This window comes from Seriola dumerili, unplaced genomic scaffold (assembly GCF_002260705.1).
Source record: "Seriola dumerili isolate Sdu_G_001 unplaced genomic scaffold, Sdu_1.0 BDQW01004537.1, whole genome shotgun sequence".
Classification (NCBI taxonomy): Eukaryota; Metazoa; Chordata; class Actinopteri; order Carangiformes; family Carangidae; genus Seriola; species Seriola dumerili.
In genome coordinates, this window is record NW_019178792.1 from 36,147 (window position 1) to 64,121 (window position 27,975).

General features: G+C 41.0%; 1 protein-coding gene across 1 annotated transcript in view; it reads left to right on the forward strand.

Annotated features, from left to right (window-relative positions):
• The first annotated feature begins 17,264 nt into the window (after positions 1 to 17,264).
• Positions 17,265 to 27,975, forward strand: part of LOC111239821 (nuclear factor 1 C-type-like) — a 29,238-nt gene continuing 18,527 nt past the window's right edge. The window contains exon 1 of the mRNA XM_022769740.1: positions 17,265 to 17,382. Coding sequence (XP_022625461.1) covers positions 17,353 to 17,382 — 30 coding nt within the window. The 5' untranslated portion in view covers positions 17,265 to 17,352. The remainder of the gene's footprint in view (positions 17,383 to 27,975) is intronic.

The window sequence follows — 27,975 nt, forward strand, 5'->3', positions numbered from 1 at the left end:
TTAGACAGCTGGTAAGAGGCAGTTGATGTGTGTGTGTGTGTGTGTGTGTGTGTGTGTCTACTAGCTCCTAATCCGTCTCTTCAAAGTGACAGCCCACTCAGTGGAATCAAGAAAGGGGCGGTTGGCTGTTGGTTTTGTTGGTGGCTGCTACTTTTTTTTTTTTGCACAGAGGGAATAGAAGTTGATTGGGCATTTTTAACTGGGAGTTCCTATGTAAAGAAAACTTGAACTTGGACATGTGCTGAGAGGAGCTGGAGAAACCAACACTGGAATCTATTCAGGACTCAGAGAACCAAGACTGATGTGAGGACGCAGCACAGAGCCATAAACAACATAAAGGCCTAATCATCAGGAGCCCTGTAATGTGTGGAGTTGCTGAATGAATCTCTGACAGCTACATTTTTCTGTGGTGTGCTGAGGATTTACCTGAGGCTGCGGCCCGGCAGGTGAGAGGCTGGAACTGGAACACATGGTGGACTTGGACTTGTGAGTCCAGCAGGACTGAGAGGAGAAACGGTGCTGCATCTGACAGCATGGCTCTGTAGTGCTGAGGTGTGTTTTTTTGAAGTTGCGTACAGGCTCTTTGAGAGTTTCTGAGACTGGATTGATGTGTCAAACCTGGAGGACGTCATATTCAAGGAGCACAGGCTGCCCACAGATTTCACATGCATCTTAAAAGGTTCACTTAAATTACAGAATCTCATGTTAATCTCATTTATTTTCATGTAAGTAATACACAGGGGACTTTGGTTTTACTGAGGCTGAAGTCCTTGGTCATAAATTTGCCAGCTGTTTCCTCTGGAGGAAAAATGCACCTCTGAAGAACTTCCTCTTTGTGTGAGGAGTCAGAGCCAAAGTCCAACTGGGAGCTACAGGGACGGGATCTGGGCTCGTGCAGGACAGAATCAGCTTCCGTCCAACGACCTGGAGGAAAAAACGTTGGGAAACACTGAGAGGAGCAGTAAAATCACCACGCTCTCATCACTCGGGATACACCGCAAATCCTGTTTTTACTCCAAAGGCCATGGTTGTTTGACATCTCAGCGGCTCCCCTCTGTTGTCATGGCGATGTCAGCTACACCAGGAGGCTGCGGTGAGGCAGACAGCTCGGTAAAGTGGCAACTGTGTTATGATGTCACTGCCAAGACATGGTGGATGGTGAGTTTGACGTCCTATAGGGCTCAAACATTAAAGTGGTTGAGGGATGTTGACTTTACTGGAGAATTAATCAGTTCTCTGGTTTTATATATATATATGTCATGTGACTATGAGACTATGAGCATGCATTGAATATTTTTAAAGGGATGCAGGGATTTTCCCTATTGATCAATTTTTGGATTTTAAGACTGAATTAAATAAGAAGAGTTTTGCAGTACTGATGAGCTCACTGAGAATCAACAGCACTGGCTGCAGCTCTAAGTAGTTTTCAGTCCCACTGACTCTCACTGCCACTGACGTATAAGTGTGTATTCAGATTCAGCTTTGTTCGCACACGTTTGATACCTGGATTGTTTATAGATATTGTATAAATGTTCCTAGCTAGCTACAGCAATGCTAGCTAGGAACATACACACCTGCTGTGTGAACAGAGTGTGCGTTTGTTTAAAACTTCATTATGAACTCTCGTTCTCTCAGTTACTCTCCTCCTGTTCCTCTCGTCTCTGTTCTTTCATCAAATGACTCATAAAACTTCAGAATAAGAGCAAATGTTTCCCCCAAACTAAAATGTATTTTTAGCTCACACCGGCTTCAGTTTGTGCTGCAGCCGAAGATGAATATTCACAGTCATGTATTCAGTCACACTGCACTACATATTCAGTCTGAACACACCTTTACTGGTGATGATAACCATTTACTAACATGTTAAATACTGAATTGTAGGAAGGAAACAAGCCGACAATTAAGCCGAAATTAATTTGGATGTCAGACCCATTTGTAGCAATGCTGCAGAATTTGAGATCTGAGCAACTGGAGAAGCGTCTAGTTACTTTATTATGTAACTGTATTGATTTAAAATATGAAAGCAAAGCCGACACGTAGCTACTCAATCTAAATTAAATATGAAAACATTTAATGAAAAAAATCAACTAATTTACTTTGTCATTTCAAGCCCTTGTAATATATTGATATCCAGACAGATAGAGTTGATCTTACTTTACATTAACATCACTATTATATTTAATATGTTTCTACAGTTTCTGTTGGTTTTAATCTATCTATCTAGTAACATATGGCCGACTCAGCAGTGAGTCTGTGGTGTGTGTTTGTGTGTGTGTGTGTGCGCGTGCGTGTGTGTGTGTGTGTGACATGATGTGTTTTATGTATCATGGCTGTGTGCTGCTTTCATATCATGCCGTTGTGTGAGCCTGGGTGTAATAACATGTGGATTTGATCAGATCAGATCTGTGGAGCGTTTGCTCAGCTGCAACACTGTTACTGCAGAAACAAAAACTTTATTTTGTGTTTTGCAGAAGTGTGTGAGATGAGATCACTCAGTGTCTAAAGGATTGAGGTCAGCAGTAGCAAGAAGCTGTTCAGGGGTTTTTCAGTGCCTCCCTGTAACTCCAGTCACGTCCCATTTAGGTTTAAACAACTCACTGGGTGGTAAGAGATGTGTAGGAGGGCAACGGGCTGTATGATCTTTATAATGAAGGGGGAAGTGGAAGGGTCACAGAGAGAGGGAGACAGATACAGCGGAGAAGCCTCTCATTACCAGCATGAGGAGAAAAAGCTGCTCTGACCCAAATACAATGGAGAGAGACAGAACAGGCTTCCTTTATATCTGCTGCATGTTGCAACTGAAACACTAAAACATTACTGTCACATTAACTCCATATGTGTGAGTTATATATGTGTATATATGTTTTTACGTATATAAACTCAGATTCAGACACCTTTATCCTAAGAAGAGTAATTCCTTTGTTTAATCGGTCCATACACACAAGGTAAATATTCACAGGCAAAGTACATGTCAGAGGAACAGATCAGCATGTGCGTCAATACAAGGAACGACGAGCAGCAATAAGTCAAATAAATAGAAAATAAAACAAGTAAAATAGATAAAAAATGACACGTTACAGTTTCTATAGTGAATAAATATAAGAGAGAAGAGAAAGTGTAAGTTTTATATTGTTATATTTTGTCACTGGATTGTTATTACTGATGCGTAGATAGTTGGTCGAGGTGGAGCTTTATTTTATAATACTAGTGGATTAATCTATAATAATGCATCATATTTTAAGTTTTGTACATAACACTGTAAATGGTGAAGTAACCACAGACTAATATATATATATATATATAGTTCCACCACCTTGCAAGACGAGACATGGCCGGGTACATTGCCAAACCAGGTGAAGGTGAACTTAGTGGTTTCATTTGCCAATCACAGCATTTTCCTAAATGATTTGACATGAAGAAGAAGTTTATTTCAGATGTCTGAGTTTCATATACATGTATTTAAGTGCGGCTGATGCAAACCCAGCTGTGCGCTCCGTCAGATCAACTGACTGTTTATGTGCTTGTGCTCTCCACATACTGAACAATAGCTATAAACAGGCTGTAAGAGCACTCCACACAGATGGACCTGTGGAAGGATCAGCTGCTGGTGCAGATGTTGGTCCAGCTGCTCACTGCTGTCACATCAGGTCAGTGGGCCGTTCGCTGGGAGGCCAGTTCATCATATTGATCTGAAGGCATGTAACGAAGGCCTCTGGATGGCGACCAGAGAGGTGGATGGTACATAAACATGTCAGACTCGGGGCTTTGAGGTCCCCCAGTAACGTCTGAACATCTGCTCTGACCCTGACACACCGCTGACGTGATGATGTGATCAGGTTTCCTTGTTATTGTTCCAGTTGTTACAGGAGCAGATGGCAGTTTCTGTCGTTTTCAGCCCGACTCCCTCTGAGTTTGTCTTTGAAAAAAGGCGGCAAATCATTTCCATGTGGAGGTGTTGAAAGACTTGAGTGGAGCCTGTCAGTGAGTGCCAGTTGTAGTTGATGGAGTTGAGCCTTGTTTACACTGTAATCAATGATCCTGGAGAATCACCAGTGTTCCTGTTGCAGTTGTGTGGTTAGTCTGTAAATGTCACAGAGGATCTGAAGATTGAATGGAAGCCATGTGTCCTCAGGCCTCGGACCGTCCTCTCATAATCCTCTCAACAGCTCCTATTTCTGCACGGAAGCTTTCGCTCACCTAAACTTTTCCTTTTTTTTTTTTTTTCTAAGAGCATCAGCAACGTGAACAGTGTGTTTTAATCAGGGCTTGAAGTCGACAGCCGAGGAGTCGAGGTGGCGTCGACTTAACCAACAATGGTGGAGGAAGTATTCAGATCCTTTATGGTAAAAGTAGAAATATCACACTGTAAAAATACACTGAAAATATTAGTTAAGTAAAAGTGCAGCAGTATTATTAGCCACATGTACTTTAAGTATTAAAAGTACTCAATGTCCTGTGTCACAGGAAAAGTAATAAAGCATTTCCTTCAATATTTTAATAGGCGTTAAAAATAGGAATTGTAAAACTAATTCATAAATGAACCATTAATCCATCAATAAACACTTAAGATTGACAAAAACAGCATAAAACTCTCATTAAATAAACAGTTTATAAATACATTTATTAATTTATTAATAAATAATGGAATTTGAAAAACTTTTAAAATGGGAATGAATAACTGGATAAATGGTTTATTTAATGATGTTTTTTGTTTTTGTTCATCTGTTTTTAAATCTTAAATATTTATTGATGGATTAATCCTTCATTTAGAAATTCTTTTTGCAATTCCTATTTTTAACGCCTATAAAAATATGAAATTATGGAAATGCTTTATTACTTTCCCCGTGACATCTCTGCTCCTCCACGGAGAAATGGCCTCTGCAAGTGTTTATAATTATATTATATTTAGTCACTGGTTTGTGACTATTTGCAGTGTGTGTTGTCAAAGTGATGAAGATGTTTCCTGTTTTGTCTGTTCTCTTGTGTTTTGGTAAACCTTGTGCTTTGAGCTCTCAGGGCCTCCGTAGTTGTGACCGCAGGAGAGACTGAAGTTCACGTCCTGTTTCCAGTTAACACTGGTTTCTTTCAACCACGGCCACAATCTTCCCCTGACCGTGACCTAACCAGATCTAAACCACAGAGGTGACAGATCATATGAGTCATCCACAGTTTTGGAAGCGAACTGACGATCAAAATGATCTGATCACAAAATGCTGGCGATGACAAAGTCTGGAGGATGTGTTGGTTCTTCCTCATACATTTTGTTTTGCAGCAGTAGCAGCTGAATCTCCAGTGGTTAAAGTTCTCACTTTGCAACAGATCTGAAACTTTCAATAAGAACTTTTCAGGGAAACGGTGATTTTCACTTAAAGTTTGTTGTTGTCTAAAGTAGTTGAACAGTTAAAAACACACCCAACTGTCGCGTCATCACTGATGCAGTTGCCACAGAAACAGTAGCACCGTGGTGATGTGAGGATCCAGCAGAAAGAGGCTGAGCTCTGTAAGCCCTGTTGATCAGTCTTAAAGCAAATAATTCCACCAACATCTGTCCTCTGGATACTTAGAAAGACACAGCTCGGACTTCCTCCCTCTCTCCTCCTCCTCCTCCTCCTCCTCCTCCTCATCGCAGCGCAGGTTAGACAGAGGAGGTCGAGTCCAGAGAAACGCTATTCTGCTTTTGTCCGGCATGAATAGTGATGGTTGCCCTCCAGCAAAGATTCCCCAACTGATATAAGACAGACACTGATGCTGATACGAGATAAGACCGGTCTGCTCCTGTGTGTGTGTGTGTGTGTGTGTGTGTGTGGGTGTGTGTGGGGGTGGGGGGGGGGGGGGGGGTGACGGGTTTAATAGTCTGAGCCTTTTTGTGTTTTCATTTCAGGTGTCTGTGCTGACATTATGTGTCCTTGTGTTATCTATCCTCCGTCCTGCATTTAGTCTCTCAGTTGTGACTGTGAAATTTATGTCCTCAAAAGGTTCCCACAGTGGATCTGCTAACAATCCCACAATGCAATGGGGCACATTTCTTTTTATAAATGTGGAAATGATGTCAAACCTTGAGTGATGATACTAAACCATGATGATTTATCTCTTCATGGATGGAGCAAACTAGTGAAACTGAACAAGGGAGGGGTTCTTCCTCAGTTTTTCTGGACACTCGTCCATGTTGGTTCACAGCAGGCTCCAATCAGAGGACAACCCTGTGTTTAATAAGATAAGATAAGATAAACCTTTATTGATCCCACTCCGGGGAAATTCACTTGTTACAGCAGCGTAAGAAAAAACGAGGTAGAAAAAACCCCAAATATAACAATAGAATAAAGTAGAAAATAACAACTCAACCATAAAGAAGAAGGTATATACATGAGTACTTGCATTTGTAGAGACTTGTAGAGATATTTATTGGTGGGAAAAAGTGATGATGACTTACAAAACAAAGAATCCAAAAGCCAGGATGGAACAAAAAGTGGAGCAGGAGGGAAACCGGAGTGAAACTGGAGTACAAAGTGGATTTCGGGACGACAACAGACGAGTGGGAGCACAGAGACTAAATACACACCAGGGAGGGTGACTGAACACAGGTGAAACACATTAGGGCGGGGCAGACAATCAACAAGGAGGGAAACACGAGAAAACAGGAAGTAAAGTAGTAAAATGACATAATGTTTACAGCGACCAGATGCAACGTTAAAGGGAGACGCTATAAACTAAAGTTAATATAATATATATTATAATGCGACTGGCTTCAGTCTTCTACATTATCACTGTCAGTGAAACATGTCAGTGTGTGGATCTACCAGCTGCTCTGAGGACGAAGCACAGATTAGCTTTGTGTTACTGTAGTTGTTGTTATTCTCAGCGCTGCAGCCACCTTTAACTTCAGTGTGTAGACAGAGCTTCAAGCAGCGAGTGTGTGTGTGTGTGTGTGTGTGTGTGTGTGTGTGTGTGTGTCTGTGTGTCTGTGTGTGTGTCTGTGTGTGTGTGTGTGTGTGAGTGTGAACACCAAGGCCTCCAGGGAGAGTCGCTATGTAGATTGAAGGAGGCTGAGTCAGCAGCTACTGCTCTTTTGTTCTAGGACACACACACATGCACACACACACACACACACACACACACACACTGAGGAGGAGGCGGTTGCTGTGTAAAGTTGGAGCTGTGTGACCCTTTTGTTTTCAGCTTGACTGAAATGAAATATAACAATACCGTTGTCCATTCAACATACATTTTGTAATTCCAAAAGTCTAAAATAATTTATTATTATTAATCATTCATCAAATATCGTCGTCTAATTTCAATGAAAGTTTTATTTCTTAAAGTTTTCCTCACAGGCCTGAAAAGTTCAATGATGAGAAACGCAGTTCAAAACCTGATTAGTGAAGAATAAATTCAGACTGAGATTTAGTGACACTGTTTATAGTGTTTGTATTAGTTTATAGAGACAGGCGTGTAGGGAAACCTCCCAGCATGCACTGGGGCATCAGACTGATGGACGTAGGCCTGTGTTTGACATTGCACACACGTCTGTTAGTCTTATTACCGGTGAATGTGGTTTGACTGTGAGTGATGTGAGATTCTCCACATGAGATCTAAGTGGTTGTTTTAGTGTCGATGGTTGTTACCAACAGAATAATAGAGAATAATAGATTTAGTGAAGTAAAACACTTTATTATCAATCAGCGAAGTTGATTTCTGTGATTTTCACACATATAAAACATTACAAATACATGATATATAGTTTTTTCCTAGAGAGAATGTGCAGGTGACGTATGAAACCCAAGGAGTGCTTATGTTCAACCTCACCTCAGCGTAAAATAAAAATTACATGTAAGAAAGAAAGAAAGAAAGAAAGAAAGAGAAAAAACATAGTAAACTACACAATATATAAAGTGGAAGGGATCGAGATATTTAAATGAAGAAAATAAAAATACATAAACCAAAATTATATCTAAAATATTAGTTTATCCTAATTCCCATCTTATTAATGCTTCTTTTCATTTTCTTTTTAAAACCAGGGAGCGAGGGTGAGGTGTCCCAAAAACTAAACCAAAAACATGATTTACCTCAATATTCTGTGAGTCAAAGTCGAAGCTAAACTTTTTGTAGTGTGCAAAACTTTTTACAGTGTTTGGATCTGAGGGGTCCGGGTGTTGCTGGATGTGGGCTTAAAGGATCAGAAAAGCTTTAAAGCTCAGGAGCCAGACCATAAGAGGAAAACCTCAAAGCATCTTCAGCGAAAAGGTCGAACCCCAATCTGTCTCAAACTGAACTAAACCCTTTACAGTTTCCAACACTGATGCTTGACGCCTGTATTCTGTTCTCTTACAACATGAATTCTTATATAAGTTTTGAAATAATGACTCAAGGTAAAAGTCGAGGTTATTTTATTTTTATCATTCTTTAAGGTTCTGCAGTCCCAGTCCCTCAGGCCATGGCAGAGAACCGGGCTTCACAAAATCTGTTACCAGGTTGAGAAGAAACCAAATATTTATATAACTTTACAGGCCGGAGGAGAGTAAAGGAGATGTCAGTCAAACCGAGTGTTACACGCCCACACAACCCTGAGAAGAGATGTAGTTGGTCGAGATACGTCTGTGTGCGCTGCAGGGACGTTTATAATCACCTGGTGCAACTGTGACTGAGTAACAAGAGAAGAACAACGGAGCCAAAACAGCAATGTAATTGTAAATATTAGTAATACGCTACACAATATTTTTGCTTGGGTAAAAAAAAAAAAAAATAGTAAGAAACAATGCAGCAGTTTTAGGGTCAAATGTAGGATTCGTCTTCTTCTGTGTCCTGTAATATCACCAGAACATATAAGAAGCCAAATACATGTACGTTCACTCACAAACAAACTTAATTGGTGTGTATTGTACAATATACAGTATGTAGAACATGGGAACATGTTATTCCACAGTTTAAAACAAATTATTTAACACAACGCTTTTACCATCTTTTTGAAAAACATGCAGGAGGAACCGCAGCTGAGGTGACGGTGTCTCTTTTTAGTGACATAGTGAAAATATGTGAGGAACCACATTTTATTATTATAGTTTAATTAAAGTAAAAGGTCAACGTGTAAACACTATGAAGAATGTGCAGCATTTGTTTCCTCGATGGTCTGTGGCTCTGAAATGAACCTCTGGATAAAATGGAGTTAATCAGTTCGGGCATGGCAGCATTTCTCAGTGGTGCGGCTTCTGCAGTTTAATTACACGCACACACACACACACACACACACACACACACACACACACACACACACACACACACACACACACACACACACACAATAAATCAGTGCTGAAACACTGAAACAACAAACACAAACTAAATCTGGAAAAAAAAACAACTTTAAATTGAAATATTAAAATTCAAATAAATGCTAAATGCACATTCATTCTATATGTATATATATAATATATTCTTCTGTCTGTATTACTTGGTTGTCATTTTCTCCTTTCTGTCTATGTGCCATGAAGCATGTAAAAAATGACTAGTCGATAGTTGAGTCCAACATGTCGTCTTACAAGTGATGGCTCCTTTTTTGTTGCATTGCTGCCATCTGCTGGACTGGAGCAGTGGCTGATATCAGATCCAATATTTCATCTCTGGCGAACAGTGTAGAGTCTATAAGTGTCTGTGTCTGTATCGATGAGCTATGATTATTGATTGCATGAGAAATATATTCTCAATATCCCTCAGCTCAGCCAATCACTCATGAGTTCGATGGTTTTGTTTATTCTTTATACACACAACCTGTATCAGCTGGAGATACTAGTGTTAGATTAGTGATAGACTCATTTCTGTGGGTAGTTTCATTCTGTATAAATTCACTTGAAGTAATATCAAAAGTAAACACTTCCCAATTCTTCCCAGTATTATATAAATATACATTAACTACTGTATTTTATAGTCACACGCCCTTCTCTTCAGGCTCAGTCAAATGGTTTGTTCCCTGCCAGCCGTAATAATGTCCAGTATGTTAATAATAATAAGTTCTTCATATTATTCATATACGTCATTTTCCAAAGTAAATTTTATTTGTAAATGTATCATAATTTTGAAAAACATAATTTCCCAGCTAAATGCTAATGCCAACCTGGCAACGTGCTCACAATGACAATAATAACGCGATGTTAAAGACCTCCTGTAAAAAAAAAAGAACGAGCCCATAGGTCGTCTGTGCAGCAGGTGATTATGACCCATAGTTACGTTAAGGAGGAGGTTGTGGTGACACAGATGTGAAACTGGCCGTCTATGTTGTAACCATGACAACAAATATTGTGTAACGTTGAGGAAGTACTTTTTAATCTTCTCCTAACCGAGCCATGACTGTTATTATTGTAGCCATACAGCGACATAGGCTGTCCTATAGTCTGCGTGTTTGCTGTAACCATGACAACCGAGGTCGAGTACACCTGCCGCCACAGGGACGCTCTTTAGGGAACACTCCTATGGGTCGTATCAGAGGGTTGAAAAAAAACGACCTATATGATTGCTCATGTTGGAGGAGTTGTTTTTGAACAATGTTAGTTTAGCATGTTAGCATGTTAGCTAATTAATAATTAACACTCTACAGATACTAGTACTAGACCCTGTGGTGGTAAAACATGGTTAAAGTTATTACAATTAAACTTTGATGTCACTCTTGTTCTTCTTCTCCATCAGGCCATACAACAACTCAGCCAAAGGATGCTGACTAATTTAATTATTATTGTTTATTAACTGTTATTATTATTCTCAACAATGAGCTAATGGACACGTGAATTTCCCTGTGGGGATAATTAAAGTATCTATCTATCTATCTATCTATCTATCTATCTATCTATCTATCTATCTATCTATCTATCTATCTATCTATCTATCTTTCCAATGGTTCCAGGGACATATGCTGATCCTGAGTGGTTTTTAGTTTGTCATTAAATGGTATGTCACTCATGTTGCACTGACAGATACCTCCTCCCATCAGCAAACACCAACCTGCCACCGCTGATTACAATATGACTTATGAACACTCCTGTTTCACATTGTCCACAAGCCTCACTGTGAAAGTCTTGCTCTCATTCTCGGGAGAGATGCCGTTGCTCTTTGTCACCATGCTGAGTGTCACCACAGTGAGCAGGAGGCCCAGTGATTAATTTGACAGGAAAAACTGCAAGTTTTACATCTTTGTTAAGAGTTTCACAACTGCTTCATGTTGTCATTGTAAAGCAGCTGTGCATTGCTCCGCCTCTGCCAAGGAGTTTATGTTTACTCTCTTGTTTGTTTGTCTGTTTGTCTTTCTGTCAGCAGGATTAAACAAAAAGTACTGAACTGATTTGCACCAAACGTGGTGGAGAGATGTGTTACGGCCCAGAGAGGAAACCTTTACATTTTGGTACAGATCTGGTTAAAGAGGAAGATCCAGGCATACTTTAGACATTTGATAATTTCTCAGGAAATAATATTTGGATCTTGATGTTAAAAAATCAGACATATTAACGGTGTTGAGATCTGATCCAGATAATAAAATGGATCCGACGGACGTGTAGGATTGTTTGGCCTCGGTTCAGGTAGGTGCTCGACTGAGTGTGATACGTTTCCTTATTCTTCTCGTCTTCAAAAGTGAGGTGTAGTCGATCTATGTAGATGGATTAAAGCACATATATTGTAGAGACAAGTAATGTCCCTGCTGTCAGATTAAATGATCTGATTATTAACAGTCCAGCTCTGACTTGAAGCGTACTGGACCATGGCTTCAGTTTATTTAAAAACTAGGAAACAAGTTGTTGGCAACTAAAAGGATTTCATGCCACATCTAGTGATTCATGGCCATCTCAGCTGCTGTGTATAAATAGCAAGTTGGGATAGGGTGAATGTATTTTAAATCTGTCCTGTAGATCAATTAATGCTTAGTTCTGTCATTGACAGATATAGAGATGGATAAAGGCACTTAAGAAACTCTTGACTGGGAATGAATGGGTTGGTTTGGACAGGCTCTTCAGTGTCCCCTCTCTTTCCCACTATCATGTAGCTGATACTGATTCAGCTACCAGTGAAAGAAATAATGATGTGTCCCTTTTATTGCCCATAGTAAGTCAATATTCTGTTTGCCAAGATAAAGCCCTATCTGCCCATCGGACATCCAATCAGGAAGTCTCTTCCTAAAACTTTGGTCATATGACAACATGCCATCATGTATGGAAGAGAGAGTTATCCAGCCAGTTATCCACTGACCCCCGGTCGATGACCTTTGACCTGTTGATGCTGTGAGCAGTTTTGGTCTGTTTGTGGTCTTCGTTCAGTAACTTGCCGTTTCACCTTTGTAGTCAACAGCTGTCCCATGTGACATCACAAAAGTGTCACACGACATCAGCTCCACACAGATGCTCCTGTCTTCATGTTGTAGCAGCACAGATCTGAAGGTGCTGAATGGTTTTCACTATAAGTGCTGAGTCCTTGTGGAGGACTCTGGCCAGTATATGCCCCGACATATACTAGGTTTTGACCTAGTGTAGTTATAATTACATTTTTTCACATAAAAATTGTACCGTTTTGCACATGATTTGTCGGCCCACTTGCAATATCTTCGTGGCACGCTGACCCACAGTTTGGGAACCACTAGTCTATTATAATAGTTTGACAAACAGCATGTGGCAAAAATAATCTTAACTCAAGGACCAGTTACTAGCTTTGTGAGCTTTCAACCTCATCTCAGTGTCTTCATCAGAAAATGGGATGGTGACACCTGAGCTGGTTCTATTTGCTTCCCATGAGATGTGGGTGAAAGTCCCAAAAAAGCTTTCAAGTGGGCCTTGACTTGAGATAAGATTGTGACTGATACAACAGATAAGTTTACACACACAAATTATAAACATACAGTATCTGAACTGGGATGGTTGAAATGATGCTGATGATATATGTTTAATATTTTTTATTTCTCAGGGGCAGGACCTCTTCAGAGCTAAAAGAAGAACATAACAAAACCCCTATAGACATTTTTAATGTTACATAATAATATGTCGTGGGATTTTCAGGAAACAGAGGACTGACAACCAGAGAGTGGTCTTTCCAGTTTATTCTGACACTTGCAAGTGGACGCCTCAGCCAACAACAAGAGTGTTACTGACCAGAGAGCGCAATGCATGTTTACTACAGTCTGCTTTTATACACTCATACACAGTATAATTGTTGGGACACCTGTAGTACATACGTCATTACTTTTGACATGGCCACCTTGTATGGCACTGAGCCAAGTTAAAAGTAGACATGAACAAGAAAATGAGAATGCACACACAGCAGCGTAGGCGCCACAAGCTCTGTGTCCGTGATATAAATAGAGTTTAATGACCCTCAAAGATAGTATGAGGATTGTGCTGTATTTTCCTAATACATAATACTTTTTAACCAAAAAGGTGACCAACTTTGATCATAGCATTGCAATTAGAGAAATGCAAAAAAAATATATATATTGCAGGGCGAAGGAAGGTGGTGGTCCTGAAAGGAATCAAGAACTCCATTTTCCCTTCTGAGTTTATGTAGGCTATCAGTGACTAATCAGAGCAAGTGATGCTTTAATAAACTTATTTCCAAGAGAAGAACAGCAGTGAAGGCCCAAATATTTGGCAGGAAGTGAATTCAGGTCAGGGTCAGAGCTGATCCCAGCCGGACAGCATCACAATGTGACACCTTTAAATCAAGGCTCCTGTTCAACACGCTGTGGGACGTGCAGGTAGACTGGGAAGGGTTAAATAAATGTATCACCCTGTAGAGAAATGCATCAAAACTTATAGTAAAGTAAGAGAGAAAGAAATGGACGAAAGTGAGAGGGAAGAGTGGAGAGAGTGAGGAGGAGAGAAGTAACAGGAAGACGTGTAGAATAGTGAAGTAGGAGAACAGTCAGCTGAGAAGAGGTGGAGGTGAATGTAGCACTAGTCTTTTCTGCCGCAGCCTCCCGGGGGGGGTGTTGGTGGTGGGGGGTGGGGGGTGATACTGCCGTGGAGCCCGAAGCTTGACGCGGGACGTTCCTGGTCTCGAGCACCGCGGATTTACTCCAGCTGGCACGCGCACGGTGACAGAAATGAATAGCCTACGGAATGATAACGACCGACAGCGCAAGATGGGCAGGCGTTGAGATCAGCTTTAACGGCGGCGGCTCAGCTTCGAAATGGTAGGACAAAACCTGTTCCGGTACAATAATGTAGTAGACTGTACCTTCCTATTGGTGTGCTGTTTCGTGTTTTCCAAAAAAAGACGCAGTGCGAGGAGTTGAATGAGTAACATCAGCTACGCAGCTGAAAGTGGAGCAGAAAGCGGCGGCAGTTAACATCACCTTCCTCCAAATCTTAGCAGAGCCCGTTTCCGTTATTTTTTCCCTCTTTCCGTCTTTTAGTTTGTGGAAGCGTCCGAACATTATAGTCCGGTACGTGACGTTTCCCCCGCGGAGAGAATCTGTCGCTAAATTTCATTCAAAAATCTGGCAAATAAAGATTCACCTTGCACGCCAGAAAATAAAAACGCCCGGAACAACACGGCTGGAGAACAATCTTGAATGTTCGGGATCTAAACTTAAATTCGGCGCAGACACGACACGTAAAACACGCCGTACTTTAAGGAAATGTTAACTTTTAGAGTCGGCTCGACCGCTCTGTCAGTTGGTGTCTTACGTCAAACGCGCTGTTACAGGGCGGAAGCCGGCAGCGGGAAACGGTTATTAAACTCAATATTTCGTTGACATGAAGGTGTTTTTGAAAACAATATGAGTGCCGAATTTTCTAAAACATCATCAAACAGGAGAGGGTTTGAATTCACACGCGAGACGATGCGTGTGTTTGTCATAAAAAACAAGTAAACTTAAGACTCCTTCAGTTTTGAATGGAGTTTGGAGCGGCGTCGTATCCGTGGAGGAGAACGGGACGTGTTGGCGTTACACAGGCTTTATCCTACCGGCAAATGTGGTTTCCGACCGCTGGCGGCGCGTGAGTAAGCGGGACAACGTGCATTGGTGTGAGTGTATGAGCGCGTGAAGTGGCGGGTGAAAGTTATTGAGTTTGGTGTTTTTGTGGGAGAGCGTGCAGTAGCAAGCAGCAGGCCCCTCTGCCCCCTTCCGTTCGTCACGCGGGACGGCGGCAGGCCAACTTGAAGTTCAGCTTAAAGCCTCCTTCTCCCGTTTTGTGTGCGTGTGCGTGCGTGCGTGTGTGTGTTAGTCAGCAGAAAATGGCCGCAGTTAAAGCCAGCGGGCTGAGTTAGAATGACAGGCCGACAGAGGGCCTCCTGTCCCGGCATACAGCTGGGGCAGTGGGCCGCTAGCAGACACACAGAGTTGCAGCTGGGGGAGGCAGAGGCAGTCCTTCTGTACCCGCAGTGCTGCTGGAAACACTCAGTGGAAGATCTGAGTTCATGTTGGGAAGTGAGCCACTTGACAACAGCACAGATGCCACTATAGAGGAAAAAGCAGACAATCATTGCCCCTCCATCACCATCAGCCCCGATACGTGACACAGATTAAACTTGAGACTGTGATTAATTAATTGCTATATAGACTTAATCCTCCTGAATTTACAATTTACAATACCCACAAAGCTCAAATAAAGTGAGGCTGCTCTCGATGTGTTAACGTGACAGTGTGGCATTTGAAGGATCATACAAGTCAAGCAAAAAAATACCCTTAAATAATGACAGTAAGGATTTGATGAACTGAGCAATAAGCATATGGCCCAAACTTTCCCCCCATTTTTTAAGATTACATATTTTCTGTCTGGTTTCATTGTAAAACTGTAAAAGTATTTATCCTCTTACTCCCAGTGTATAAACACCCACACAGCCTGCCATAAAAAGCCAGTGGTCGAATTATATCCAGTGGTCAGTTAATAGGGTCTGTTGTCTGAAAACATCCCCTTTTCACGTGTCACCCTATTAGTTTTTATTGTTCATCTGATTTATTCATCTTAATATATCTACAGGCTATGTGCATTTTGGTTGAATCTGTTTAATCTGACCTAAAGTTAAAACTAAATATCTACTTTTAGCAGCGGTGGAGGACAGATTAAAATATTTTACTTCAGTAAAAGCAGCTCTACCACACTGTCAAAATACTCCTGTACTGAAAACGTTACTCAAGTAAAAGTATATAACGTGAGCCTATAGGCTATATTAGACATGTAAATGTACTTAATATATCAAAAGTAAAAAGATTCAGAGCAGTAAAATGCACTATACACTGTTATATTATTGGATTATTATTCCTGATGCATTAACGTTTAAGTAGCATTTTGTTGTGTGTTTTGGTTTGTGAATGTGTAGCTCATTTGAAATATTTTACATTCTGTTGAGTTATTTGATTTAAAACAATGCATCTTATTCTATGATTTTTATATGTAAAATCTTCAGCCTAAATTGTAAATATTACTATTAGAATAAAGTTTTAAAGTTAAAAAAGTATTGATATTTGATTGTGGTGAAGTCTAAAGTAGCATGAAATGTAAATACTCAAGTTAAGTACACTACCTCAAATTTGTACTAAAGTACAGCACTTCATTAATATTATAACTTAAAATTAAGCACTGATTGAACAGCACTGTGACAACAACAAATATGTTGTATATTGTATATATTCTATAAAATCAGATTTTTATATGCGTGTGAATGTGTATATGCTATTTTAGTAGCAACTGCTGCTTTAAGTTGTTAATATAGTTGTTAAAGTTGGAGATTAAAGTGTTGATCTGAGGACCTACTGGCCTTGTGTGAAGCCCTCCGGGTGTTATTAGGAGCAGGGTATATACAGTAGGTGTGGTGTGGCGGTGGCTGTGCAGCTGATCCTGAGATGAACTGTATGAACAGTGTGTTTTGAGGCCAGTTGCTGCTGCGGCTTTAAGCCCGTCGTCTGGGATGGGCTGAATTCATAACGTCATTTCAGTTTTTTTTTTCTTTTATTCTTCGCCCCCTCATCTCCTTCCCTCTCTAAATGACACAGCCCCCGTGCTCCGTTACACCTCCGGCCATATTCTCCTCAGAATGATTATTCCGAACTTCCTCGGTGTTTTTCTCCCCGCGGGGCTTTTTTCCGGGGCCTCAACTTTTCTGACGTGTCATCATTTCTGGAGTTAACGCGGCGGAGTCATCCGAGGCGACCGGATCCCGCTCCTCTCGGGCTTCTTGAAGAAATTCAGAGAAGCAGCTCAGGAGTTTTCTCTTAACCCGGAGCCACCGCTGCTCAGCTGAACGAGGGCGCGTAGGAATCTGCAAAAAAAAAAAAAAAAAGAAAAGAAAAGAAAAAAGAAATGACGACGCTAAGGAAATTAAGGTCTTCAGCCCAGGGATGTTTATGTTAACGCAAAGCCTGGTCTGATTCAGCTCCTCCTCATCAAAATGATGTTTTCTCCCCTCTCTCTGTCTCAGGTAAAACTGCACTCAGCCTCTGTTATACACTTGCACTGAGAGTCCACCCTGCAGGGAAATGAAGCCACCATGTAGTTAACTAATTATCCAAGACACTGTTGTTCATTTGATAATAAGTGTGTGCAGGAAATAAAGCAGTATAATGACAAATGCTTTCATTTCGACAGTTTTCAACAACCCCCAGCTTCAGTTGTTCAGCTTGTTCACGGTGATATGAATCATAGATTGATATCAGGAGCAGGTACACGCAGTGAAGGGGTTGGAGAGCTGAATCACACTGACTGCAGCAGGCCTGGTGAGCAGGCACTTGAATTAACATGTAGTTATTAGCTGGAACTTGTTGAAAGGACTGTTTGAAAGCCTCCACCAGATTCATCCTCTCTGTCTGCAGCATGCTTTGTGTTGCACATGTGTTGGGACAGATTTTTGTCTACCCAAAACAAAGATTGGATTCACGCAACTATAGGCCTACCTGTGTATGTGCAGGTATACATTCCCAAACTGTGGACCAGAAAAAGTGCAAATGAGTGAGATGTGAGAGTGAGAGGAGGTGGATCAGTTTGCAGCTGGTGTTGGTTTTCAGTTGCCAATATCAATATTCCAACATGAAGCTCTTCATCTGTATCTTTCTGTATCTGGTTTTTTATATAACCACACGGCAACATTCAAATATCGAGGTTTCTCTCCTGCTGATGATACCACAGCCTATCACTGCTGCTACATTTACTCCTGACTTCTGCTTTTACTAGTGCCACTGTTATTACTGGGCTCTGTTTCAAAATGTCTCCCGACTCTGCCAACCCCTGTTAGTACTATTATTACCGCGGCTGCTGCTGTTGCTATTATCACTACTGCTGCTATTTGCACTGTTGAGGTAGTGTTGCAGTGGTTTTAGTGGTGCTAGCCCTGCTACAGATGATGTTCGCTTTGCTGCAAAGTTATTACAAGTGCTGTTGCGGTGTGTCTGGGGTCCTTGGTAAACCTGAACCCAAGGGGCCTTAAAACTCCCAGGTTCTGTGTGTGTCATTTTCCTTTTTGGTAATATGATTAAAGATTAAAGATTGTTCAAGTAATTAGCACCACTTAATACCATGTCAACTAAAGTCAGTCCCGTATTATCAGCTAATCTTGTGGCCTCGATTTGTAGAGTGGGTCTTGTCTTGAGATTTTATTATTTTAGTTTATGTTGTGCTCACGCCGTTCATATAAAGTTATGTTTAATCCAATAATGTCACCATATTGACACAGCTGCCATTGTGATCTGCTGTTTGCACTGGTCTTAATGGGAACTTGAAGGCAACAGGGTAAAGGATGATGAACCTATAACGGCGGGGGGGGGTGTCCACCCTCAGTTAGCACCATATTTCAGCTCATTTTTTTCCCCTCGTGTGGAACCATTTCTCCGCTGCCACAGCTGCACTGGGGACGCTTTTTTAACAGCACACTCATCTGGTTTTACTTCCCCTCCCCCACCACCCTCTGTGTTCAACTCACTTGCTGCTGTAGCCTGAGGGGAGATCAAACACATTATGTTGCTGAGTTTTGCTGATGTGGGATAAAACTGAAGTCACTCCTCGCAGTATAATTACCAGAAAGATGTTTTATCGACTATAGGTTTAACTGTTTCATGAGCGGATCTATTCTAGTGAAGGACAGATTCAAGACTCAAGAAAACTTTATTGTCTTTATTTTCCTTTGACAAGGCCGTAACAGATTATCATTATAGGCTGTCTTTGGTTAAACACGACTCGAGCCGGGAACTCACCTGAACATACAGTATTTATGATTTACCCCAGTGTGGGTCGTATCATAGTGTTTGCATTGGGCATAAGTTACCTGGTTACAAATGAATTGCAGGGTTAGCGAAGTAATAACAACGGCAGGTCATGTGACAGTCCCTCTGCTGTGTGTCTGAAGTCTCCTCTCAGTGTCAGGTGTTAACTGCAGTATGATTTTTAAGGTGCACACTGGATCTACTTTAAAGTAGATCAGGAGAAATTCAAAATATTATATGCTTTTACTCTCTGGCACCTGTCCAGTGCCTAAAGCCGAAAGCCCTGCAGACATATGAAGAATGAAGGAGAGTGAAACTTACCTGGTGTAAGGTGAGACAGCTCAGTCTGCGTTCATGTGGTAGGCTACATGATCAATGATCAATAAATATCAGGTGCTGTATAATGTGAAGACGACCCCGCATATTTGGGCCTCAGTCAAACTCAGGAGTTTTTTGTGGGAGTTTGTTTTGCACCAAAATCGGAGACTAGAAGACGTATCAGAACGGTTAGCTTAGTTAGCATCTTTTATTTGTTTATGTTGTTTGTTAGCCTGTAACTGGCAGTGGCTGACACAGTGTTAGCGGCTGTGCTAATACAAACTCTTGCTCTCTGTACTGAAGGTTTTGGTAACGGGTGAAAGAGCAGAGATGGTTAGTGTTGGAGGAAACATCAGAGAGACTCAGCCACATGTTTGAGCCTCAGTCAGACCCAGACTCAGATGACGAGTCTGTTGAGACCAGAACCAGAGACTAGCAGACGGATCAGAACAGTTAGCACAGTTAGCATCTTTCATTTGTTTATGTTGATAGATAGATTGATAGATGGATAGATACTTTATTTTGTTGTTTGTTAGCTTGTAACTGGCAGTGGCTGACACAGTGTTAGCGGTTGTGCTAATGCTAACTTTCTCTCTCTTTACTGACAAGATTTCAGGTTTATTTAGCCCCGCCCCCCGTTCCCACAAGTTGACAGAATTGGTTCCTTTGGTTTGTGACGTATGAAACTGGCTGTCTGAATCTGTTTTTATGAGACTGTCAAGGTGGAAACACTCAGTCACGGTTTGTTGTGCACAGCTGCTTCTTTGCTTCATGTTTCACATTAGAATAATCAGTAACGGATGATATGTGAAGGATATCGACAGTCGTAATCACTCTGAATAAATTGTGAATCTTGCATAAGAATCATCGTACAACAGGTGCAGCAGCCTTCACGACACTTGCAGTGTATTCAGAAAGTCTTCAGACCCCTTCACTTTTGTTATGTTCCAGCTTCAATTGAAAATCATTTAAATTCTCTTTCCCTAATCAATCTTCACTCAAACACTCCAAACTGACAAAGTTAAAATAGAATTTTAGAAATTCAGTCTGCTTTTATACACTCATACACAGTATAATTGTCGGGACACCTGTAGTACATACGTCATTACTCTTGACATGACGAAGTATAAGGAATGTGCTGTATTTTCCTAATATATAAGGATTCAGACACTTTTGATTACAGCGTCCAGTCTTCTTGGCTCTGACGTCACAAACTGCACATCTGGATTTGTGGATTTTCTGCCGTTCTTCTCTGCAGACCCTCTCAGGTTCTGTCAGGTTGGATGAGGACCATAGAAGTCGGACTGGGTTCAAGTCTGGACTCTGGCTGGGCCACTCAGGGACATCCACAGTCCTTGTTGTCCCTGAGCGACTCCTGCGTTGCCTTGGCTGTGTGAACCTTCAGCCCAGTCTGAGGTGCTGAGCGCTCTGGACCAGGTTTTCATTAAAGATCTCTGTACTTTGCTCCGTTCAGCTTCGCCTCAACCCTGACCAGTCTCCCTGTCCCGGCAGAACACCCCCACAGCCTGATGCTGCCTCCGCCAGGCTTCACCTTTGGGATGGTGCTGGACAGGTGATGAGCGGCTCCTGGTTTCCTCCAGACATGACGCTTAGAACTGAGACCAAACAGTTCAATCTTGGTTTCATCCGACCGGAGAATCTTATCTATTATAGTCTCAGAGTCATTTAACTGCTTCTTTACAAACTGAGGAGAAGCTTCATCTGGACATTCTGCTATAAAGTCCAGATCAGTGGAGAGCTGGAGGTGATGGTTTTCCTTCTGGAAGTTTCTCCATCTCCACACAGGATCTCTGGAGCTCAGCCAGAGAGACCATCAGGTTCTCGGTCAGTTCTCTTACCAAGGCCCTTCTCCCCTGATTGCTCAGTTTGGCGTCCAGCTCTAAGAAGAGTCCTGGTTTTTCCAAACTACCCCCATTTCAGAATGATGGAGGCCACTGTTCTCTTAGGAACCAGGTCTGAATCGTCTCTCCGAGCTCCGCAGGCAGCTCCTTCCTCCTCATGAATTGGTTTTTGCCCTGCTATGTCAGCTGTGAGACCTGATATAGACAGGTGTGTGTCTTTCCACGTCACGTCCAATCAGCTGAGTTTATCGTAGGTGGACTCCAGTCAAGGAGTAGAAACATCTCAGAGATGATCAAGAGAAATGGAGGAGCCTGAACTAAATTGTAATGGTTCCCTTGCATGAATAGGAATTATAAAAACTTCCTCTCCATGGAGACCATGAAGAGGAACATGTGAGTTTCACAACGTCAGTACATTCATAGTGAGCTCAAATGTTGGTATTCATAATTTCAACATGGTTCAAGTTTCATTTAACATATTTATATTGTTATAACTATTTGGAAAAGATTTGTAACTTAATCAATATTTTACACTGAGTATTGAGGTGCTCAGAAATGCAGAATAGCACCCAGTGTTATTTTGCTGCTTTGACCATAACATGGAGACATGGAGACATGGGGAGTGTGATAGACTGGAGTGGATGAAGAGAGAGTGACTGGTTACTCTGATCCCAGTTCACTGCAGAGACTCAACCAGCAGCAGGTCTCAGTGGAGTTTGGACTGACAAAGAAACGTTTTAAAGTTTAAATACGACAGAAATCACTTACACTTTATCGACTCAACACTTCATTGAAGCTTTGCTGATGAAACACATGACCTGACATGTTTCGTATGCCGAAAATGAACCCACTCCTCATGCTGATGCTCTATATGTCAGGGGAAGACAGCAGGTGAGTATTTACTACAGCATGTTGGCACAGACTCCTGGCGTGATGCCCGGTCAGGCCAGAGGATGTGGGCCATGTTAGCGAACAGCTACAGTCGGAGCAGAGTCGCAGTGTACTAGAGTATGAACACTTTTACTCAAACGTCAAATTAAATAAAAGTTACCTGCTGCTGCTGAAACATCTGTAGTAGTAACTGTAGTAACAACAGATCACTGAGTGTGGCTTCTTCAGCTGTGTTGAACAGCATCTCCATAGGTACGTCTCCATGTTGTTCCTCCCACAACCCGCTCCGTCCGTGGCACTTTGTCTTCCACTGGTATTAATGGAGCTGCAGCTCACAGTTGGCAGAGCTGCATTATTTATGGCAGTTTTTACCTGCTGATTCTTTGCAGCCAGCGTGCAAAGCAACAACATCCAGTCAAGTCAGTGATTAACCATATTTATTCTAGGGATCGACCAATGTATGGTTTTTTTTTTTTCAGGGCTGATACCGATACCAATAATCAGTAATCAAGGAGACCGATAACCAATATTTGGAACCGATATGCCAACACAAAACTACGGCTGTAGTAGAAAACTCACTGTGGCGTCCAGGTGTTTCTACTATTTTGTCCAACGCATTTATATCAGTGAAAGTTGGTTAAATAACAGAAACACAGCTCCACACACTACATCCTCCACAATGATCATCAACAAGAGTTTTAATACAAACTGATCATTATAATCAGTTTTATCTACGTGTTCCTAATAAACTGAACACTGAGTGTATATTAGTAATTATCAGCTGTATGCACAGACTGCAAAGAGCCTGACTGGAATTAATTGGTTGAATTTGCTGCTGTTCTCACCTGGGAACTGATTCACCTGGTAACCTGAAGCTGCTCTTTAATTTAACAGTTTATCATATTATTATTATTATCACCATATAAGATGTTTTACCCCTCCCCTTTTGAAATGTAACACGTTTACTCTGAGATATTTTATTCTATCGATTATTGGTTAAAAAAAATACCGATAATTGGAAAATGCTGAATATTGCCACCAATAATCAGCTGGGCTGATAATCGGTCAATCCCTGATTTATTCACATTGTATTGACACTAACGACCATATAGGACGTTTTGTCTCCCCACTGATATGACACATACGAGTGTCCCCTGAAATAGCGCCCCCTACAGTGGCAGTTGAATCAGACGTTCGTTGCCGTGGTTACAATAATAAACGGGTGAGCTGTGTCCCAATTCAGGAGCCGCATCCTTCATAGGGCGCGGCTTATGAAGGTTTGGCCCTTTGTAGTTGGTCTCCTCTTCTGCATATCCAGACTACAACGGGCTTTCGAATTAGAATTAATATTAATAATTAATAATGATATAAATTGTCGTGTGGACGCAGCCTTAGTCTGACTTCCCCACCCTCTCTGTGGCTCATTGGCTCCAGCTGAAAATATAAAAAATGTCTCACAAATATATAGTTTCTGTCAAACAGGAAGAAATTGTGCATTTAGGGACTATCTTCAGTGGCGGAGTGATACACATTTGGTGGTCTTGTGAGTATTTCCATCAGCTGGATGGTGTATGTGGGATGCAGCCACAGCGACAGTAACAGTGTGGGTGTTCGTGTTGGTCCCAGTGCAGCAGAGTGGCTCACTGACAACAATGGAGCTCTGTGGCACTGAGGAACATGAAATATCAGACGTGGTGCTCGTTATTAGAATCAATTAGTTGTTTGTTTGGGTTCATGGTGAAATAGACTGTCCCCATCAATTAAATGTTACAAGGAAAAATGAAAAGCTCATTACATAGAGAGAAATTTAATCCTGTCTCTAGTTTCATAACTGATTTGTGTCATAATTCCTTCGTCAGCGTGGAGAGGAATCTCTGTGGGAGGGTGATGATAGGATGAGAGGGAGGCTGCAGTCCGGAGGTGCGCTCCGGTTGCCGGTTGTTCAAAATCGCTGATCTGACACCAAGTCCCCGAACAATAATTACGCATAGGCACAAAAAAACAACACATGCACATGACGGCAGAGTGCTCTGTAATCTGAGCACCGCTTCGTTAGCGCTTTAAAGATTTATTCACGACCGACAAAAGGCTGCAGAGGAAAAGATGCTTTTTCAAATTAAGTTAATTCTAATCAACATTTAATGTCTCAATAGACTTTAAGTTGTAATTTTTATTATTTTAATGATTTTAAACCCCATTTATTTACATCATTTATAGTCATTATGGTGACATTCATTAATTCTAGCAGTTTTTATTCTTACTTGTGGAGTCTACCTTTCACTAATCACTAAAAATACAGATGTTGCCAAATCAATCAGGATTTTACCTTGAAGAGTTTTATCTATGAGTTTAGTTTTGTGTTATTGTTGTCAGGACGTACAGACACTAATAAGGGAAGGACAGACTGTTTTTCTGCTTAGAAAGACTTAAGAGATGATTTAAAACACAGTCTTCTCCAATATTTGACATCTCCAACTCTACATTTAAACTTTAGTCATTTTCCTCTTGTTGTTGTTCCACTGATCTTTTACTTGCTTCGGAAGCAGCAGTTGGTTTTAGTACATAATTATATTAAAAAGTGTTTCTAACAAATAGTAAATTAAAAGTCTGCAGTTATTCAGGCTGTATAGTAAATATTAACATTGATTAATTCATTAATGTAGGTTATTATATTTAATATACATTATTATACCTGGTAATGAAGCACAGCCAATTACTGTGACTAATTACTCCAGTGTACTGTGTCCTCTATTGAATGGAGACATCATCATTCAGCTCCACTGTTTCTGTCAGTTCATGCTGCTCATTGGCTGCAGCTTTACTACAGTATCCAGGGGTGGGGGGTGCATGTGGAGGGGGTCTGTGTTTTTTCATCATGTCTCTGCACCAGTGACAGCGTTGTGTTTGCAGGTCGTCCGTCCGTTCGTCCCATTCTTGTGAACGAGATATCTCAGTAACGTGTTGAGGGAATTTCTTCAAATTTGGCACAAACATTCACTTGGACTCAAAAGGTGAACTGATTAGAATTTGGTGGCCAAAGGTCAAAGGTCAAGGTCACGGTGATCTCATGTTCTTCTGAATGTAATACATCAGGAACGCACTGCGATCTCACCAAACATGTCCTTGGCCATGATTCATGATTTAAAACAAATATATGTCTTTATTTAACCCCAAAAATCAGTGAGGGTAAAGCTCTCATTTACAATGATGTCAAGCAGATGAAAATACCAGTTAAAAAAGAATTTAAAACATTTAAAACAAACAATTAATAAATAATGTAAACAGGATTTATTCCTAATGAAAAAAGCTTATGCCTTAATTTACCCACCAGATTAGATACAGGATTCTTTAAGGATAACTTCTGTGTCCAATGTCAATAAGGATAAATTGATGAAGTGATGACATTTTATATCCAGAAGGTCAAAGGTCAACTTCACTGTGTCATCATAATGGTCTGCAAAAACACTTTCAATTCAGCGCTGTAGAACAGGAAGAGGAGATTGTGGCCATATTTCCTGCAACAGGAGTCATACAACCACGTGGTGGTGATTCCAGTTTGAAGTTGTGTTTGTGTTATTGCACTCGTTGTGTTGTGTCTACCTGCAGATGGAGATTAGCTCTTGGCTAAATGTGGTGCAGTGCATCTCTTCTCTGTGCGTGAGATCAATGTTTTTGTACGTGGCCCCTGATAAATAAATGTAATAAACTAAACTAAATATGATCTTCTTCATCAAATAATTAGGCGTGCTGTTTTAGATTGCAATTAATTCGTTTGATTAATTATAATTTTTGTTCATGTTCAATGTGAAAACTATCGAGTCCAGCCAATAGTCTGTCCCTGCAGTGATGGAGGCTGGTTTCAGGACCTCGTTTTCAGGACTGTATTTCTTGGACTGTATATTGCAAAAACTGCCGTAAAGGTTTATTCCACCCAAATACTACTTTTTATCTAAGTGCTCATAGTTTTAAAGGTTAAATAAAAGGTAAAATAAAGATGGAAGAGAAAGGCAAGACACAAGGATGACTTTGGGGACAGATTGAAGATTATATACTGGATATAATTCTATGCAATAATAACATACAGTTCAATACAGTAACATGAGACACAGTGGGAGAGATTAATCCGTATCCATGAAATCATTAGATTTCCCCCAGAGATGAAAGATCAGGGTAACAGCTAATAAACGAATCAGTATAGTATATTCAGTTCAAGGTAATATAGTTATTAAGTATAAAAATGACTAACATTAATAATAATTTAATACGAATTCCCCACTGCTATGATTTAGTAGTTTAATGTTGCTAATATATAGATTATAAGCCGGTTGTGTATTATTATTAATAATAATATATAAAAATAGCTGTGGGTCTGACCCTGTTTCTTTTCTCTCTGCACATTGTTTTGTGTTAATTTAATCAAACACAGTTGTGCTGCATATAAGCATGATACTAAAATTAATACGGCTTTAGACCTGGATTTTAACCCACTCAGGGTCCCTCTACAAAGCAGGGCCCTCAGATTAGATAATAACGTTGAACCCCGTTCAGTGATGGATGGACCAATCAGCCGACTGTCCTTCATGACGCTCACATGCTGCCCTGGCTTTGATGAACTGGAGTTGCTGCCTGGAATGGAAATTAATTAAATGATACTGACATTTAAATGTCATTTAACTGACACACAAAAAAATGAGAGAGAGCGAGAAAAGAGAAAGTGGAGAGAGAGAGAGTGCAGACGGACAGAGGGGTGAAACCGAAGGTGGTCCATTATTCTTTGTAATTCAGTGTCATTCTCCGGTTTATCAGTGACACGTTTTACACTGCACCGTGAGAAGCAGGTCGACAGCTGTTTATTGAAAGCGTCCATGGCGGCTCCAACGCTTGTTAATGGTTGTTAATAAACGTCAAGTTGACCCACATCACACACAGGTCTGCCGTCTGAGAGTGGTGTAAGTGCTCATCTGTTTTCAGCGCTGCACACTGTAAATGGCCACAAACCTTAAACCCCACTTCCTGCACATTGAGCGTGGAGCCTTTGGGCCCTTGAGGATCTGCAGCCCTGTGTCACGGCTCAGAATAAACACGACCCAAATATACGACGCAGATAAAAAGTTCAAACAATTCACCTTTAATGAAGGAAACACAGGTGAGAGGAGGGACAGCGTCAGCTGGAAACAAACCGGCAGCATGGCTGGTGTGGGATGATAGACAGCCTGAGAACAGGTGGAGGTGGGCCAGTACTTATACCTGGGGGTAATCCACTGAAGCTCTACCTGAACTGATTGAAAACATCACAGAGAAAAGAAAATAACGAGAAACCGCCAGCAAACGTGAAGCATGCAAGATACATTAATCTCACTTTCTCTGGTGTTCCTGAAGCTGCAACCAGCAACCCCGAGATTAAAGACCTCCACCGGTCTCTGTGAACAACATAACCTTCCATCGAGTTCACCGACATCTAAAGGACGGAGACAGATTGTACAAAGTTTGATCATTTTCATCAGAGAGAACAAATCAAAAGGAAAAGGAAAGAACTAAAAGCTAACTTTGGTTTAAATGACCAGTTTCCTCAAAAAGCAAATGAGTACTGAGTGTACCTGCTGCTGGACAGATTGTACACTGATGCACACCTCCTTTCACAATACCACATTACTTTCCTAAAGTCACCATGGAAACAGGTGTCATTAGTATAACAATATGGCTGATGCTGGCACTGAGGCATAAAAACACAATTTCTGATTCAACAAC